General features: G+C 44.4%; 1 protein-coding gene across 2 annotated transcripts in view; it reads right to left on the bottom strand.

Annotated features, from left to right (window-relative positions):
• HECW1 (HECT, C2 and WW domain containing E3 ubiquitin protein ligase 1) overlaps positions 1 to 18,872 on the bottom strand; it is a gene marked incomplete at both ends in the record, with an annotated part of 620,984 nt that extends 602,112 nt beyond the window's left edge. The window contains one exon of one of the 2 annotated variants that reach the window (XM_079711607.1): positions 18,816 to 18,872. In XM_079711607.1, the coding sequence (XP_079567733.1) occupies positions 18,816 to 18,845 (30 nt within the window). Of the gene's footprint in view, positions 1 to 17,360; positions 17,484 to 18,815 lie in introns of those variants that run through there. The other variant, XM_079711606.1, reaches the window with a different exon arrangement.
• Positions 18,873 to 19,452: the final 580 nt, after the last annotated feature.

Genomic DNA, 19,452 nt, shown 5'->3' with positions numbered 1-19,452 from the left:
TGTATACATACATTCCCTCTTCCTTGGATTTCCTTCCCACTTAGGTCACCACCGAGCATTCAGTAGAGTTCCCTGTGCTATACAGTCTGTTCTTTTAGTTCCTTATTTTATACATAGTAGTGTATATGTGTCAATACCAATCTCCCAATCCATCCCACCACTCCCCCTTGGTATCCACACGTCTGTTCTCTACATCTGTGTCTCTATTTCTGTTTTGCAAATAAGTTCATCTATACCATTTTTCTAGCTTCCACATATATGCGTTAATATACAATATTTGTTTTTCTCTTTCTGACTTACTTCACTCTGTGTGACAGTATGCATATGGTGATATTTTTCCTCTATCCTGGGAAAAGGATGAAAATAACAATTTGTGACTTTCAACTCTTTTTCTCAGGGAAGTCACATTATGATTTGAATGTATGTTTCTAAGAAAGATAAATTTTACTTGCTTGCAACAAAAGGATGGTGAATGTTCACAAAGTTCCTGTGGGAGATATCTCATCAGAAACTGTGCTAGATTGCCATTGGAAGTTTTGTAAAGATGGGGAGTAGCATTGCCAATAAGGCCCCCATTGAAATTGTGAGTGGATAACTTCACTGCCAATTATTTCTACCACTGCAGAGATTCTGAGACACACTGACCACCTCATCGATCCAAGTTTAAGCAAGAGTCCCAAGCACAGCCCACCAAAGTCAAGGGTCCACATCTGCTCAGGTATCTGCATTTGCAAAATGAATGGACCACAGAAGCAGAAAGAGAACCAGTGTGGGAACAAATACACGTTGTCTCCGAGTCCTTTGAAATTCTGCTGTTTCTACTTTGTTGCCTCTTTCAAATGATCTAAAAAGTTAGGCTTCTTCTGAAGAAGGAAGTCCCTCACACAGTATTGGTAAGGAAGCAACAGTGGTGAGCATCACCAGTGTTGGAAAAGGATAACAGGCATTCTTACTTCAGCTCTGACACTATTCATGGAAGAAAACAAGTTCCCTGTCCAGCTGTGTGATCTCAGGAGAGCCTCTCCAGTCCACAGTTTTGCTCATTCATATAACAAGGATATTGGAAATTGAAGATGCCATCCAGCTGTAAACTGCATTCAGTCTTTAAATAGTTATTGTGTTCTGTTACCGAGCACTGTTCTTGGCACTTAGGAGAATCAATGAACAAAGCAGATAGAAATTCCTGTCCTGTAGAGTTCACCTCTTCCTTGTTCTACTTACCATTATGATACGCATTCCATGGATGCACACATGATGTATAATGCTGTTCTAGAAGTAATAAAATACAGACCTTCTCAACTCATTCATTTAACGTTCAGAGAAGTACCTGCAGTGGCTGATACTGGGACAAGTGTCTTTAGGATACTAAGATAAATGTGACACAGTCTTAACCTTGGGGAGTCATCATTTGGTAGGGAGACTAAAAGGCAGGAGAGTTAGTCACGAGCATACAATGATACCCATCACAGAGGAAGCTCAGTGTGGGAGAGTCATATCTATTGGGAGACTGAGTGATGGCTTCTGTTACAAGGTGAGGTTTAGGATAGATCTTAAAAATGGGTAGATTTATAGAGGAGTGGGGAATCTAAGAGTAGAAAAAGCATAAGGAAAAAGGTACGTAATTATAGGAAAGCACAGAGCATGTTTAGAGAAATGGAAAAAAGATCCATTTCGCTGTCGCTGAAGTCAAATGGTACACTGGGCACAGGGCAGGCCACAACCCACAGACCTATGAGGCCAGCCTGGGGAGCTGGTTCTTTATTGCATAGACTTTGGTGGCTCCCAGGGTTTTGAACACAGGAATGGCAGGCTCACATTGAAGATGACAAAGTCAAGTGGCCCAGAGGAGGCAGAGACCAGAGGGCAGAGAGCAGTTTTATCAAGTCCTGGCAACAACAATAACAACATAGGAGGGGATATGGGGATATAAGTATACGTATAGCTGATTCACTTTGTTATACAGCAGAAACTAACACAACAATGTAAAGCAATTATACTCCAATAAAGATGCTAAAAAACAAAACAAAACAAAAACATAGGAGGGGGCTTCCCTGGTGGCGCAGTGGTTGAGAGTCTGCCTGCCGATGCAGGGGACACGGGTTCGTGCCCCGGTCTGGGAAGATCCCACATGCCGCGGAGCGGCAGGGCCCGTGAGCCACGGCCGCTGAGCCTGTGCATCCAGAGCCTGTGCTCCGCAACGGGAGAGGCCACAACAGTGAGAGGCCCGCGTACCGAAAAAAAAAAAAAAAAATAGGAGGGACCGATTCAACAATAACTGAGTGACAAGTGGCTGCCTGTTGGATGTTGAGGAGGAAGCAAAGACAGACAAGTTGGAGCTCTAACTGTCAGAGAACACTGGCCAGGATAAACAACACAGAGACCCAGTACCAACAAAATGCCCACCTTGAGGAGTGGGGGAAATAGTTACGGAAAAGAAAAAGTATTCTCAGAGGATCCAGAAGCCTAAAAATACCATCCAAACTCGAATCCAGCAGATTCTAAAGGGATTTTTATCCTGTAAAGGATGTCCAGTATATTCCAAGCACTGTTCCAGGCACTGGGCAAAGAGACAGGTCCCTGACTGAATGAGTTTACAAGTTAGAAGGGGAGACAGACAATAGACACATAAGAAAGAAAATACATAACAACGGATTGGTTCAAGATGGCCGAGTAGAAGGACATGTGCTCACTCCCTCTTGTGAGAGCAGCAGAATCACAACTATCTGCTGAATAATCATTGACAGGAAGACACTGGAACTCACCAAAAAAGATACCCCACATGCAAAGACAAAGGAGAAGTTGAAATGAGACGGTAGTGAAACAGGAGGGAAGGAGGCAGGGCACAACCTTTGAAAGAATGACATAGACAGAGGACATGACATAAACTGATTAGAACCAAATGGATCCAAGATGGTGGATGAGTCAACTTTTACCACTACACCTTGAGCCTCAGAATCAGCAAGCTCACATCAGCAAGCTAAATGACACACCCACAGGTGCCATGACAGTTCCAAGACTGACCATAAGGATCAAAAGTGGGCAGCGGCCCAATTTCTGGAAATCCCCAACCCTTCCTAAAATAGCTGGAACATTCCTCCCACTCATTAGCCTATGAAATTACCCACCCCTATAAAAACTGACAACCCCATACCCTGGTGCCTTTCTCACTTTCTGAGGTGGCCCACACTCTGTCTGTGGAGTGTGTTTCTCTCTAAATAAATCCACTTCTTACCTATCACTTTGTCTCTCACTGAATTCTTTCTTCAATGAGACATCAAGAACCTGAGCTTCATTAAGTCATGAAACAAGGTGTTTGATCTCAGTTGGAAGACTGTGGGTTTTGGCTGGCTTTGAGTCCCAGCCGTGTCAGTTCTAGTCCCAGTCAGGATTTTGGTCAGGTTCAAGTCCCGGCCTGTGGGTTCAAGTCCAAATCTGAGGTGCACAGTTTCAGTAGGAAGGGCACAATCACAATAAAATCAAATTCCATAACTGCTGGGTGGGTGACTCACAAACTGGAGAACAATAATACCAAAGAAGTCCACTCACTGGAGTGAAGGTTCTGAGCCCAATGTCAAGCTTCCCAACCTGGGGGTCCAGCAAGGGGAGGTGGAATTCCCAGAGAATCAGACTTTGAAAGCTAATGGGATTTGATTACAGGACTTTGACAGGACTGGGGAAATAGAGACTCCACTCTTGGAGGGCACACACAAGTAGTGTGTGCATCAGGACCCAGGGGGAAGGAGCAGTGAATACATAGGAGACTGAACCAGACCTGCCGGCTAGTGTTGGAGGCTCTCCTCACTGTGGGGACAAGGACACTGGCAGCAGAAGTTCTGGGAAGTACTCCTTGGCATGAGCTCTCCTGGAGTCTACCATTAGCCCCACCAAAGAGTCTGTAGCCTCCAGTGCTTGGTCACCTCAGGTCAAACAACCAAGAGGGAGGGAAATCAGCTCCACCCATCAGCTGACAAGTGGATTAAAGTTTACTGAGCTCTGCCCACCAGAGCAACAGCCAGCTATGCCCACTACCAGTCTCTCCCATCAGGAAACTTCCACAAGCCTCTTAGATAGCATCATTCACCAGAAGACAGACAGCAGAAGGAAGAAGAACTACAATCCTGCAGGCTATGGAACAATAACCACATTCACAGAAAGATAGACAAAATGAAAAGTCAGAGGCCTATGTACCAGATGAAGGAACAAGATAAAACCCCAGTAAAACAAGTAAATGAAATGGAGATAGGCAACATTCCAGGAAAAGAATTCAGAATAATGATAGTGAAGATGATTCAGGACCTCGGAAAACGAATGGAGGCAAAGATCGAGAAGATGCAAGAAATATTTAACAAAGACCTCAAAGAATTAAAGAACAAAAACTTAGAAGAATTAAAGAACAAACAAACAGAGATGAACAATACAATAACTGAAATGAAAACTACACTAGAAGGAATCAATAGCAGAATAACTGAGGCAGAAGAATGGATAAGTGACCTGGAAGACAGAATGGTGGAATTCACTGTCATGGAACAGAATAAAGAAAACAGAATGAAAAGAAATGAAGACAGCCTAAGAGACCGCTGGGACAAAATTAAACCCACCAACATTCACATTACAGGGGTCTCAGAAGGAGAAGAGAGAGAGGAAGTACCAAGAAAATATTTGAAGAGATTATAATCGAAAACTTCCCTAACATGGGAAAGGAAATAGCCACCCAAGTCCAGGAAGTGCAGAGAGTCCCAGGCAGGATAAACCCAAAGAGAAACATGCTAAGACACATAGTAATCAAGTTGACAAAAGTTAAAGACAAAGAAAAATTATTAAAAGCAACAAGGGAAAAACAACAAACAACATACAAGGGAACTCCCATAAGGTTAACAGCTGATTTCTCAGCTGAAACTCTACAAGCCAGAAGGGAGTGGCATGATATACTTAAAGTGATGAAAGGGAAGAACCCACAACCAAGATTACTCTACCCAGCAAGGATCTCATTCAGCTTCAACGGAGAAATCAGAAGCTTTACAGACAAGCAAAAGCTAAGAGAATTCAGCACCACCAAACCAGCTCAATAAATGCTAAAGGAACTTCTCTAAGTGGGGAACACAAGAGAAGAAAAGGACCTATGAAAACAAACCCAAAACAATTAAGAAAATGGTAATGGGAACATACATATTGAGAATTACCTTAAATATGAATGGATTAAATGCTCCAACCAAAATACACAGGCTCGGGCAAAGATTTATTTGTGTCCCTCCGATGAGTTGCCCGCAAGGACCCCATTTTTTAGAAGTGTTGGTCCAATACTCCCTCTAGAGGCAGGGGATTCAGACAGGGCTGCTTTGCGGTCCCCGATCTGGGGCAGCGGCTGTGGTCGACCTGTGGTCAGGGCAGGAGCCTCTCCGCGTTGGTCCCGGGGACCCATCTGCCTGCGAACTTCGGTCACCTGGCAGGAAGGTACGATGCCCAGTCCTATGGTTAGCTGTGCAGCGAGGTGTACTGCGAGGACACGTTCCACACACACTTCAACAAAGAGGTCCGCCTGAGTGGAAAGGTTACCATGGACTACCGATGCTGCATTCTGAGGCCAGGGCGTTCCGAGAATGCCAAGGGCAGACATGATGACCTTCAATGATTTCCTCTTGTGTCAGTTTTGGTCAACTTTAAGAGCTAGGAAATGGTCCCCTTTACAGAAATATTCAAATTTACTGGCATTTCATATATTCTCTGCTATAACATTGTCCTGATTCTTTCTGTATATTCTTTAGTTATGTTTTTGTTTTCCTTAATCAAAGTGTGTCTTTTAAATCTTTTCAAAGAATATTCTTTGGACTTACTAAATCACCTCAATTTTATACGTTTTCTGTTGTATTAAGTTCTGCTCATATCTTTATTTATATTTTTTCTATGTTCTCAGGGTTTGTTGTTTTGATCATCTGATGTCAATTAAAACACTTGGTTATTCATTTTAATAAATCTTTTTACTTAGAAAGATTTGAACTTTTGAAGATTCCAGCTTACTTGTAAGTTTCTAAGAGTCAGGTCCTCTCCATTGTTGCTGGCCTAAGGCTTAGTTCACCATATAGCAATGTATATATTGACATATTTTCCCCTCGACTTTCTGTGATTCCCTACATCTCACCTTTCTTTGCAGACAAGCCATTTGAAATACCCTTAACTTATTTCACAGCCAATAAGTCTTTGAAATAATGTGTATTTTTGAGAGAAATCTTCTTATATCATTAGGCAGAAAATCTGACCTGCCATAGTTTTCAAAACTGCATAATTTCACTCTTCTCAATGATTAATCTGTTGTATTACACAACCTTTGAGTATTTAGCTTTATCAATGACATGTAATTTACAAATGTTTTAGAGATCCTACCAGTCTTTGAAAACATCCTTGTTCCTTGTTCCAGTTCCAGTTTTATGTATATTTTCTGCCTTGCACCTGATTATTCCAACATCTGATGGATGGCCTTGGGAAACTAATTCTCATATTGATTGTTTTTGCTGATTGTCTCCACTTGTAGCTGATTTCTTCATTATTGTGTAAATTTAGATCATGAGCTCATGTTTAGCTAAACAGCTGACATTGTAACAGGCTTAAGTGTGAACGCTCGTAAGCTTCAGGAGAAAGTCGGCAAAGATTTATTTGTGTCCCTCCGATGAGTTGCCCGCAAGGACCCCATTTTTTAGAAGTGTTGGTCCAATACTCCCTCTAGAGGGAGGGGATTCAGACAGGGCTGCTTTGCGGCCCCCGATCTGGGGCAGCAGCTGTGGTCGAACTGTGGTCAGGGCAGGAGTCTCTCCGCGTTGGTCCCAGGGACCCATCTGCCTGCGAACTTCGGTCACCTGGCAGGAAGGTACGATGCCCAGTCCTATGGTTAGCTGTGCAGCGAGGTGTACTGCGAGGACACGTTCCACACACACTTCAACAAAGAGTGCGGCCTGAGTGGAAAGGTTACCATGGACTACCGATGCTGCATTCTGAGGCCAGGGCGTTCCGAGAATGCCAAGGGCAGACATGATGACCTTCAATGATTTCCTCTTGTGTCAGTTTTGGTCAACTTTAGTAGCTAGGAAATGGTCCCCTTTACAGAAATGTTCAAATTTACTTGCATTTCATATATTCTCTGCTATAACATTGTCCTGATTCTTTCTGTATATTCTTTACTTATGTTTTTGTTTTCCTTAATCAAAGTGTGTCTTTTAAATCTTTTCAAAGAATATTCTTTGGACTTACTAAATCACCTCAATTTTATACGTTTTCTGTTGTATTAAGTTCAGCTCATATCTTTATTTATATTTTTTCTATGTTCCCAGGGTTTGTTGTTTTGATCATCTGATGTCCATTAAAACACTTGGTTATTCATTTTAAAAACAAAAAACAAAAAACAAAAAACAAACAAAAAAAAAACAAAATACACAGGCTCGCTGAATGGATACAAAAACAAGACCCATATATATGCTGTCTACAAGAGACCCACTTCAGACCTAGGGACACATACAGACTGAAAGTGAGGGGATTGAAAAAGACATTCCATGCAAATGGAAATCAAAAGAAAGCTGGAGTAGCAATTCTCATATCAGACAAAATAGACTTTAAAATAAAGAATGTGACAGGAAACAAGGAAGGACGCTACATAATGATCAAGGCAAGGGATCAATCCAAGAAGAAGATATAACTATTATAAATATATATGCACCAGGCTTCCCTGGTGGCGCAGTGGTTGAGAGTCTGCCTGTCGATGCAGGGGATGTGGGTTCGTGCCCCCATCCGGGAGGATCCCACATGCCACGGAGCAGCTGGGCCCGTGAGCCATGGCTGCTGAGTCTGCACGTCTGGAGCCTGTGCTCTGCAACGGGGGAGGCCATGGCAGTGAGAGGACCACGTACCTCAAAAAAAAAAAAAGAAAGAAAGAAAAAAGGGAGAGGACTCAGGTCAATAATATTAGAAATGAAAAAGGAGAAGTTACAACGAACACTGCAGAAATACAAAGCATCATAAGAGACTACTACAAGCAACTCTATGCCAATAAAATTGACAACCTGGAAGAAATGGACAAATTCTTAGAAAGGTATAATCTTCCAAGACTGAACCAGGAAGAAATAGAAAATATGAACAGACCAATCACAAGTAACGAAATTGAAACTGTGATTAAAAATCTCCCAACAAAAAAAAGTCCAAGACCAGATATCTTCACAGCTGAATTCTATCAAACATGTAGAGAAGAGCAAACACCATCTTTCTCAAACAAAAGTCCAGGACCAGATGTCTTCACAGCTGAATTCTATCAAACATTTAGAGAAGAGCTAACACCCATCTTTCTCAAACTCTTCCAAAAATTTGCAGCGGAAGGAACACTCCCAAACTCATTCTATGAGGCCACCATCACCCTGATACCAAAACCAGACAAAGATACTACAAAAAAGAAAATTACAGACCAATATCACTGATGAATATAGATGCAAAAATCCTTAACAAAATACTAATAAACAGAATCCAACAGCACATTAAAAGGATCATACACCATGATCAAGTGGGATTTATCCCAGGATGCAAGGATTCTTCAATATATGCAAATCAAACAATGTGATACATCATATTAACAAATTGAAGAATGAAAACCATATGATCATCTCAATAGATGCAGAAAACTCTTTTGACAAAATTCAGTGCCGATTTATGATAAAAACTCTTCAGAAAGTGGGCATAGAGGGAACCTACCTCAACATAATAAAGGCCATATATGACAAACCCACAGCAAACTTTATTCTCAATGGTGAAAAACTGAAAGCAATCCCTCTAAGATCAGGAAGAAGACAAGGATGTCCACTCTCACCACTATTATTCAACATAGTTTTGGAAGTCCTAGCCACAGCAATCAGAGAAGAAAAAGAAATAAAAGGAATACAAATTTGAAAAGAAGAAGTAAAACTGTCACTGTTTGCAGATGACATGATATTATACATAGAGAATCCTAAAGATGCTACCAGAAAACTACTAGAGCTAATCAATGAATTTGGTAAAGTTGCAGGATACAAAATTAACACACAGAAATCTCTTGCATTCCTATACACTAACAATGAAAGATTAGAAAGAGAAATTAAGGAAACAATCCCATTCACCACTGCAACAAAAAGAATAAAATGCCTAGGAATAAACCTACCTAGGGAGACAAAAGACCTGTACTCAGAAAACTATAAGACACTGATGAAAGAAATCAAAGGTGATACAAACAGATGGAGAGATATATACCATGTTCTTGGATTGGAAGAATCAATACTGTGAAAATGACTATACTACCCAAGGCAGTCTACAGATTCAATGCAATCCCTATCAAATTACCAATGGCATTTTTTACAGAACTAGAGCAAAAAATCTTAACATTTGTATGGAGACACAAAAGACCCCAAAGCAATCTTGAGGGAAAAAAATGGAGCTGGAGGAATCAGGCTCCCTGAGTTCAGACTATACTACAAAGCTACAGTAATCAAGACATTATGGTACTGGCACAAAAACAGAAATATAGATCAACGGAACAGGATAGAAAGCCCAAAGATATACCCACGCACCTATGGTCAACAATCTATGACAAAGGAGACAAGGACGTACAATGGAGAGAAGACAGCCTCTTCAATAAGTGGTGCTGGGAAAACTGGACAGCTACATGTAAAAGGATGAAATTAGAACACTCCCTAACCCCATACACAAAAATAAATTCTAAATGGATTAAAGACCTAAATGTAAGACTGGACACTACAAAACTCTTAGAGGAAAACATAGGAAGAACACTCTTTGACATAAATCACAGCAAGATATTTTTTGACCCACCTCCTAGAGGAATGGAAATAAAAACAAAAATAAATAAATGGGACCTAATGAAACTTAAAAGCTTTTGTACAGCAAACAAAACTATAAATAAGATGAAAAGACAACCCTCAGAATGGGAGAAAATATTTGCAAACAAATTAATGGACAAAGGATTAATCTTCAAAATATATAAACAGCTCATGTAGCTCAATATTAAAAAATCAAACAACCAAAAAATGGGCAGAAGACCTAAATGGACATTTCTCCAAAGAAGATATACAGATTGCCAACAAACACGTGAAAGGATGCTCAACATCACTAATCATTAGAGAAATGCAAATCAAAACTACAATGAGATATCACCTCACACCTGTTAGAATGGGCATCATCAGAAAATCTACAAACAGCAAATGCTGGAGAGGGTGTGGAGAAAAGGGAACCCTCTTGCACTGTTGGTGGGAATGTAAATTGATACAGCCACTATGGAGAACAGTATGGAGGTTCCTTAAAAAACTAAAAATAGAATGACCATATGATCCAGCAATCCCACTACTGGGCATATGCCCAGAGGAAACCATAATTCAAAAAGACACATGCACCCCAATGTTCATTGCAGTACTATTTACAATAGCCAGGTCATGGAAGCAACCTAAATGCCCATCGACAGGCAAATGGATAAAGAAGATGTGGTACATATATACAATGGAATATTACTCAGCCATAAAATGGAACGAAGTTGGGTCATTTGTAGAGATGTTGATGGATCTAGAGACTGTCATACAGAGTGACGTATGGCCGAATGAGAAAAACAGATATCGTATATTAACGCATATAGGTGGAATCTAGCAAAATCATATAGATGAACCTGTTTGCAAGGGAGAAATAGAGACACAGATGTAGAGAATAAACATATGGACACCAAGGGGGGAAGGCGGGGGTGGGGATGGTGGTGGTGGGATGAATTGGGAGACTGAGATTGACTTATATACACTAATATGTATAAAACAGATAACTAATAAGAACCTGCTGTCTGAAAAAATAAAATAAAATAAAATTCAAAAAATAAAAAGAAAATACATAACAAAGCAGGTGGTCCTAAGAGGTGTGAGGAAAGAGGGGAGGTAGATGGCACAGTGTAAACAGAGGGTCAAGGAAAGCCTTCCTGAAGGTTTGCTATTTCATTAACTGAGGGGGCAAGTTCAGGGAGCTGGGAGAGATCCCCTCGGTCGAGGGAACAGCGTGTGAGATGAGGATGTGCCTGGCATATTCTAGGAAGAACACGAGACTGGGCCCAGTGAGCAGGATGAAGAGAGAGTGAGGCAGGAGCTGTAGGCCCAGGTATATAGAGCCTTGGAGGCCAAGTAAGGGGTCCAGATTTCATTTTGAGCAGGATGGAACCACTGGGGGATTGTGGGCAAAGATATAACAGGGATTTGTGACTGTTTGTGTCATGTTTACGTTACATGCCAACATTTAAAATAATGCCTGATGCATGGAAGATATTTAGTCAATATTTATTGAGTGACTGAATGATCACTTGGGCTGCTGTATAGAGACTAGATTGCAGATGGGCAAGAAACGCAGGAAACTGGTTAGGAGTCAAGTGCAAAAGTCAAGCAATCGTGGTAGCTTAGTTAGGGGTGGTGGTCCTGGATGGAGTGGGTGAGGTGGAAGAAGAATCATCTACTGAAAACTAGATTTGGGTGAGAGAGAGAGAGAGAGAGAGAGAGAGAGAGAGAGAGAAATCAGGGGACTCGGGCATTTGGCCTGAGCAACTGGAAAAACAGAGCTGCCGCTTACAGAGATCACTGCAGGGGAAGCAGGTTTGGGGAGTGAAAATCCGGAGTTGTGTTTTGCACTATGAATTTAAGAATGCGTGGCATTCACGGGGAGGTGCTGGTGGTGGCATATTCAAGTCGGGCATTCCGGGAATGAGTCAGGACTCGGGAAACAACCTGACGGTCATCAGCATAAAGGCAGTATTGAGACCGAAGGCGGGAATATATAGGTACGAAGAGACCTGAGAGCCAAGTCCTGCAGAATTCCATCATGTAGAGATCAAAATTCAGTAGGTCAGTAGGGATAAAACTTCAGGGGCCATCAAGAATGCCTGAGAAAGAAGACCCAAAGAGGCAGCAGGAAAACCTGGAGAACCCAGTGTCCTAGAAGCCAGGGGCTCGAGAAAGAGGGAGTGGTCCTCGGTGCGAGATGCGGCTGAGAGATGGAGAACCGTCTTGTCCTCCACAGGGCAGACAGCACTGGTGACTGTCATGGGAAGAGTGGAAGGGATGGATGGGGACAGGAGCCTGGCTGGGGTGCTGCCGAGAAAGGCCGAGGGAGCTATGAGACAGGGGCACCAAGAGAGCCTCAAAGGAACGGACGGTGCTCTGGTCTCAGGCTGCATGGCGGGTATTTGTTTTGCTTTGCTTCATAATCTACATGTGTGTTAAATGTGTTATTTGTCTAAATCAAACATTATACATTAAAATGTGTCTTAACAGCCTGAGATGGAGAGAGTGGAGAAAACCCATGTTTCCACAAAAATAACTTGTGCTCAGAATAGAGGGAAACATTTGTTAATTAAGTAGTTTTAAGTTTTTATGGCAAAGGCGATTAGGAATAACAGTAAAGAAAAAGGGAAGTCCTTTTAAGGATAAAAATCTATTGATTGTGTTCTGTAGTTTTTCGGCTGGTCAGTGTATTACAGGAAGGAAGATGATGAATAGCTCGTGGGTCCATTAGCTTTGCTATTGACAGTAAGCAAGCAAGGTCTAATGTGTTTATTTCTAGTCTCCCCATCTTTTTCTCCCCTTAACCTGAATCTCTGAATTTCAATAATGTGTAGGACTGAGATTTCTGTTTCTGAAACTGCTGTGCCTTAAACCCTGAAAACAAAAGCAGGAAATGTTTGTACAAGTTAAATGGGTGTCGATTTAAGGACAAAGTGATTGAATTACAATCCGCGGCCGTGGATGTGAATTCTGGTCCTTGTTTTTTTTTTTTTTTCTTTCACACGCATGATATTTCCCTGACATCTGTGCCATACAAATAGATCTAGAAAGTGTGAAAGGGAAAATCTGCTCTACTAAATATATAAAAGGGACCCCGCATGAAGTCTCCATGATAACATTCGTCATCATGGGCACAGATGGCGTCCTTTCCCAGCTCTCCCCACCTGCCCCCCTCCAATACCGGTTTAAGCTCCAGCCACTGAATTCTCCCCAAGATATTGCAATGCCATAGGTGCCTGATAACACCAGCAGAGCCCAACTGTACAGTATTTCCTCATTTTTCAGTCCTCCCGTGTGCTTCAAACTTGGGGCCAATAAATCAGGTGGGTTCTGAACTAATCCTGTGAACAGCGCACATCACTTGTTGCTATGGAATCCAGATGTTTTCTCCAGTGACCTGGGAGCTTAGTGGTCCTTGGGATGTCTGGCCAAGAAGCAGCAGTATTATTGTCATCCCACACCAACTACTTATTTTCCCTACAGTGCCCATGTTATAGAACGTGACAGCCACTTACCGATACCCACACATCCAAATATTATGGAGTGAGATATATAAAACATCTATCTAGTGCTTTGTTTCCTGAAGTGCTTAAGGAGGCTTTAAGACAGAAAGACCCGGTGGTCAGAAAGTCTGTGAGGCACACACAACTACTATAAGCCCAATGAGCTGACGAGCAGGTCTGCCTCTACCCCCCTTTGTATCTTAACTTGAGAAGCAAAACTCATGAAGAAAGGAAAGGCTGCGACAAGGAGGAAAGTTATGAGGCTTCGACACCTGCATTTGGTGGGGCAGGGTGGGCAGTGCTACTAGAGGCATATGTTTTATGGGTGGGATAGGAGATCAGCAGAGTTAAGGAGGAAAAAAACCAAGAAAGAGCAAAATGAGAAGCAGACAGAAGTGGAAAGGGACGTTGTTGGATGAATCTCAGGGAATACTTTTTTTTTTGTGTGTGTGTGTGTGTGTGTGTGTGGTACATGGGCCTCTCACTGCTGTGGCCTCTCCCATTGCGGAGCACAGGCTACGGACACGCAGGCTCAGTGGCCATGGCTCACGGGCCCAGCTGCTCTGCGGCATGTGGGATCTTCCTGGACCGGGGCACGAACCCGTGTCCCCTGCATCGGCAAGTGGACTCTCAACCACTGCGCCACCAGGGAAGCCCTCAGGGAATACTTTTTTGTTTGTTTGTTTGTTTTTTGTTTTTTGTTTTTACATCTTTATTTGAGTATAATTGCTTTACAACGGTGTGTTAATTTCTGCTTTATAACAAAGTGAATCAGTTATACATATACATCTGTTCCCATATCTCTTCCCTCTTGCGTCTCCCTCCCTCCCACCCTCCCTATCCCACCCCTCTAGGTGGTCACAAAGCACCGAGCTGATCTCCCTGTGCTATGCGGCTGCTTCCCACTAGCTATCTACCTTACGTTTGGTAGTGTATATATGTCCATGCCTCTCTCTCGCTTTGTCACAGCTTACCCTTCCTCCTCCCCATATCCTCAAGTCTATTCTCTAGTAGGTCTGTGTCTTTATTCCTGTCTTACCCCTAGGTTCTTCTCAGCCATAAAAAGGGAATACTTTTGAATGCAAGAGTTAGTTACTCAGCTGGGAGACACACTCAATGACCAGAATAAAAATGCTTTTACAGTAGCTCTTGGAACATTTGACCATCAAACCCTAAAACTCTAAAATTTGATCCAGGATTTGGAGATGATGTGTTCTTCCACCACTGCCCTCCTCACTGGGATCAGGAACTGCCACAAACCTTTGCCTTTAATACAGCAAGTTTTACAAATAAGAAAGAATTACTATACTTATAAAGAAGAGTGTTAACAGAGGGCTCAAAGGGATTATGAGATAACCAGAAGCTGACATATGTGGCCTTAAGTATTTCTACTCTATGTATCGCAAAGTTAAATTCTCGCTGATATTTTTTGCTCTCCAACTGACACAATTGCATAAACCAAGAAAAACAATCACAGAATCATGGCGTTAATCCTTTGGGATTACCTGGTTCAACTCCCTACTTTTAAGGAAGAAGAAAGTAAACCTCAGAGAGGAAAAGTGTCTTGATAAACACCCCTCTGAATATATCACACCTTTTCCTCTAAAAGTCTATGAACAGCAAACATGCCCAGGACTGAATTTTAGAAATGACACGTGGGCACTTAACTTCCTGGTTTCCTAACCATAACCTGTCCTGTTTTCTAAGATGGAAAGGAAGGAGGTGATGGGAGAGAAGCAGGGGTCTCTCTGATGGGAGATCCCGTCAGGGTGGGCTGGCCAGCAACAAGGGTTGTCTATGGGCTAACTGCTGGTTTGTTTCAGAAGCTCAGCTGAAGGTGGTTAAATGTGATTTGAACAAACAATGGGTCCATCAGTGGCTTTCCCTGGATGACTCCATCATCCTGGCAAGCTCTGGGTGGTGGGACCAAGACGTGGAGAGAAGGAGGGCTGAGGGGTGCTCATCCCTTCTGTGTACATGCAGGTAAGAGGACAAAGTGCTTGGGCTGGACACATTTCCTTCTAAGGCTACACCAAGAACAGAGCAGTGGTCAGCTTGGGGTTTCCCCACTCTCTCTGTCTCAGCTCGATTTGTCAAAATGGACAATCCAGGTCTTAAAAAGTTTTAAAAAAATGCTTTTAGTTTAAAAAATAAAATAAAAATAAGTAAAAAAGAAAAGATTTAAAAAATAAAAATAAAACAAAAAATAAAGAGCCCCAACCTGCAGGATCTGAACTTGCAGTCTACATGGCTTTTTACTGAGGGTGGGGCTGGAACCTCTCTCTGCCTGGATTTGAGTCCCGGCTCACTGGTTCCCTTCAGCGTCTTACATAACCTCTCTGATTCGTCCATCTGATTCACGAAGGGAAGAATTCCCACCTACTTCCTGCTTAAACAAGTAGAGGATATTTTCCTGACCTGAAACCCACTCAGTCAATATTCCTGAGAACACACCGTGCTCAGGGCAAAGTCTGAGGTGCCAGAGAGATGAGAGATGAATTTAACAACGCCCTTGTCCTCAAGAAGCTCACCAGGAGTGACACCAGGGGACTGTGCCTGTTCACAACTCATGTAACTGCAATATGATAGGTGATGCCTTAGCGGTGTGGATGAAAAGGCTGTGGAAAAACAAGACCGGAAGTGATACATTACGCTCGGCAGGTACTGTTATTCCAGGATGTTATTTTGTTCGTAACTTAAAAAAAAAAAAAAAAGAGAGCACACTACTGGGGAAAATTGTGTGGATGAGCATATGTCATTAACCAAATACCCCCAACTACCCCTAAATTGTAAAAATTGCTATAAGCACATGAAAACACTTTGCTTGCCTGTTTAAAATAATTGTTGCCTTATCATTTTTATAACAGCCAACAGTCCTAGCAAGTTTTATGAGCAACACCAAATTCGATCAGGGAAAGTAAGTTGGATGCTACTGACAATTGCTATGTAGGATTAAACAGCTACCCAGAGTCTTTCATTCAAAGCAGACAAACAAAATCAATGATCGGAAATAAGCTACATTCTCGATTATCCACAAGAGATGGGACAGGAATCGATAATGAAGCCACAATAAGGAGAAAATCTGTTATCCAATTAATTCAACATTCTTCTCTGTCCCCCCAATCCCCATTAAATCTCTTGATATAGCGGAAAGAAAAATGACCTGTTTGAATTGTTGGCTAATTGCATTTATGGGGAAAATGCAGATGCTGGGGTAAAAAAATGTAGGTGTCAAAATAAACCATACATTCTATAATCAACCCGTGGTTTGCTCGTATAGTTTTGGGCTATAGTTAGCCTTGCTAAATTGGGTGACTTTTCTTACCTCTCTACCATTATCATACAATGCTGGAACTGGAAGGAACCACAGAAATCAACTAGTCCAACTTACGTTACAGATAAGAAGGGGACGGCAGAGGCCTGCCCTCCCATGGTCACATCTGGCCTTTTAGCATTTCCTATATTAACAGTCATATCTGATGCAAGTACCGTAGAAGGTAAAACTTAAAACAATCTTTGAAAACACCCATCCTTATAAGCCAGAAGTGTAAAAGGAACCAAGTGATGCTCTGCGCACACATCTCAGCGGCTGCAGTCCCTCAATACTGATGCCTTGATAGGCTGTTCCAGCTTGGGATGTGGTCTCCTTACCCAGCCAGTAATGTCACAGTCTGAACAAACTTAGGTGATTCGCCTTCATGAAATAAGTACCCCAGACAAAAACAACCAGCATTCCACAAAGCTGCCAACTTGCACTAGCCTGGGATCCCAGAATTAGTCAGAACATGGTTTATTAAGCAAAACACTCTGAAGTCTGGCATGCCTGTAGGTCTAGGAATTAAAATAGTGCTATGTTTTCTCAATGCCACACTCCAGAGGAGGGAGGAAACAGGAGAGGACAACAGGAAATTCTAGCACACTCTATCTCTCTACCAAACAGACACACACATCATACCGGGTAGACATGTGGACTCTAATCCCTTCTTAGTGGAAAACACACATTTTCAAAATGAATCCCCGATCTAGGATGAATTACCGTAAGAGCCACAGCCGGAGCTAGTCCGCGGATGAGAAACGCAGATCTGGCCACCTGCTTTGAGATGCCTTGGGCCACGACACTGCCGGGGTCTTTAAAGGCTGGCCTTTTCGGGTAGGGCATCTGCCCTCCTAAATCGCGTTTAAATTCCAGGAAAAGAGAGACGATGCCTCCCTTGGTCTTTGAGCTATGCTGCTCTTCCTGTATCCATTTCTGCTGAACACAGCTTTCCCTCTTCAAAGAGAAAAAAAATAAAAACAAGAGGAGAATTGCACCACTGCAGATCCCAAGAGAAGTAGGCACACAACTACAGCAACGTCAAATAATATCTTCAGCAACTAGGAAAATCCCCACACGCTAGCTGGTGTCAGCCCAATGCAGACTGGGGCGCGCTGTGCCTGGAACCACAAGAAGCCGGGCAGCTCTGCAGCCTGTGTCCCTGCCAGATCACCCCACGCGCTGAAATTCGGCAGGAAGAACTTAGGATGCCCAGCCTCTGTTTGCAAGACAGACAGACAGATCACGCACCCACACACTGCAAATCTGCCAAGGGGCCGGGACATCAAAGAGGCAGAGCAATCCGAAGGCCCTGGAGAAACGGGTGACGGAGGGGCCACAAGGTTTGAGCCCTCGGATTTTGCTGCACTGTCACGATCCAGGAATGTAGCGGCAGGAACAAACGCACCTCCAGCCAAAAATGAACCGGACGCGTTTTTCCCAGCGGCTCCCTCCCCGCCTGTGTGCAGGTCGCAATACGGTAGGCGAAATGACCGGCAGCTCCAGCTGAAACTCGGCTGGCAGGCCCGGCTGAGCGGCCGGGGACGGGGCGGCGCTGGAGCAGCCTGGATGCGCCGCACAACCTCCCCGCCTGCCACCACCCAGGGGAGCAGGGGCCGCACCTGCCACGCGCCCCCTGAGCCAGCACCAGCGAGCACCTGCGGGGCTGCGGGCGCTCGCTCGGCTAACCCAGGGCATTGCCTGGGACACAATTGTCCAACCCAAAAGGGAGCCCGAGGCAAACCCCAAATCCAGGGCTTTGGTTCACAAGGGGTGGGTGTGGGCTGGGAAGGGGGATTACGTACGTCTCTCCGCCCCCTCCCCTGATACCTCCTCACCACTGGGAGGGCGCCGGCGGGGAGGGAGGGAGGGAGGGAGAGGCGCCGCGAACCCGCTTGGGGGCTTCTTTGTTTCTCTGCGTGCCCGGCAGGAGGGCCCGGTGTGCCCGCCGTACCCAAGCCGGGGTCGCCACCCGGGGATGCCTGCCCAGCCCGGGTGGCGGCACGCCCCAAGCTGACAATTGAACCTCGCGGGAGAAGCAAGAGGGTGGGGAGGAGGGTGGATCCAGGGCCCTAGGGAGGGAGGTCGCTGACGGGGCCTCGGGAGCGGCGGGGAAGCCGCCCAGAGGAGGGCGGGGGAAGGGGCGGTAGGTAGAGTCCCCGCCCGGAGCCCGCTTACCTTGGCAGCCCCGGCCTGGGCACAGATCATGCTCCCATCCGCGCGCAGGTTGGAGCCGGGGGGCGCACGTGCCCTGCCTGGCGCGCCGGACGCTGGGGACCTGCCGGGGGCGGGGATGACCCGGGCGCTCACCCGCTCTCGTAAAGCTCCTGGTGCCTGGGGAGAGCGGCGTCCACGGCCACGGCGGAGGGGCGCGTATGACTTGGTGAGTGTGTGCGCGAGGAGAGGGCCGGCTGGGTCAGAGACGCACCGTATTCCTGCTCCAACAACCGCGCCTGATGCGCGGTAACGCGGCGCACTTCATCGCTTTATCCTCCCGCCCGCATCCCCTCCCTCTCTGCCTGCTCCTCTGTGGGTACCAGACTCCCGAACCAACCACAAGACGGGCTTGCGCTCATTAGCGCTGCCCCGCCCTGCAGCCTCCGCGCACCCGCCTCCCTCGCCCCCGCCGTAAATATATATTGATTCTTGTTACCGCAGGTCCCATCCTTCCAACCCCCAGCACGCGTACTGGGCATATCCAGCCCCAGCCCCAGCCCTTTTGTGTGTGTGCAAACAGTGCTTTCAGAAAGGATGTGGTAGAGACACCCCAGCAGGTACCCTATGACAGGTGTTCTTGGCCTCTGTCTTACACACT

The sequence above is a fragment of the Hyperoodon ampullatus genome (assembly GCF_949752795.1).
Source record: "Hyperoodon ampullatus genome assembly, chromosome: 9".
In the NCBI taxonomy this organism is placed as follows: domain Eukaryota; kingdom Metazoa; phylum Chordata; class Mammalia; order Artiodactyla; family Ziphiidae; genus Hyperoodon; species Hyperoodon ampullatus.
Note: the sequence above shows the minus strand (reverse complement) of the source record. Positions and strands in the feature narration are given on the sequence as shown.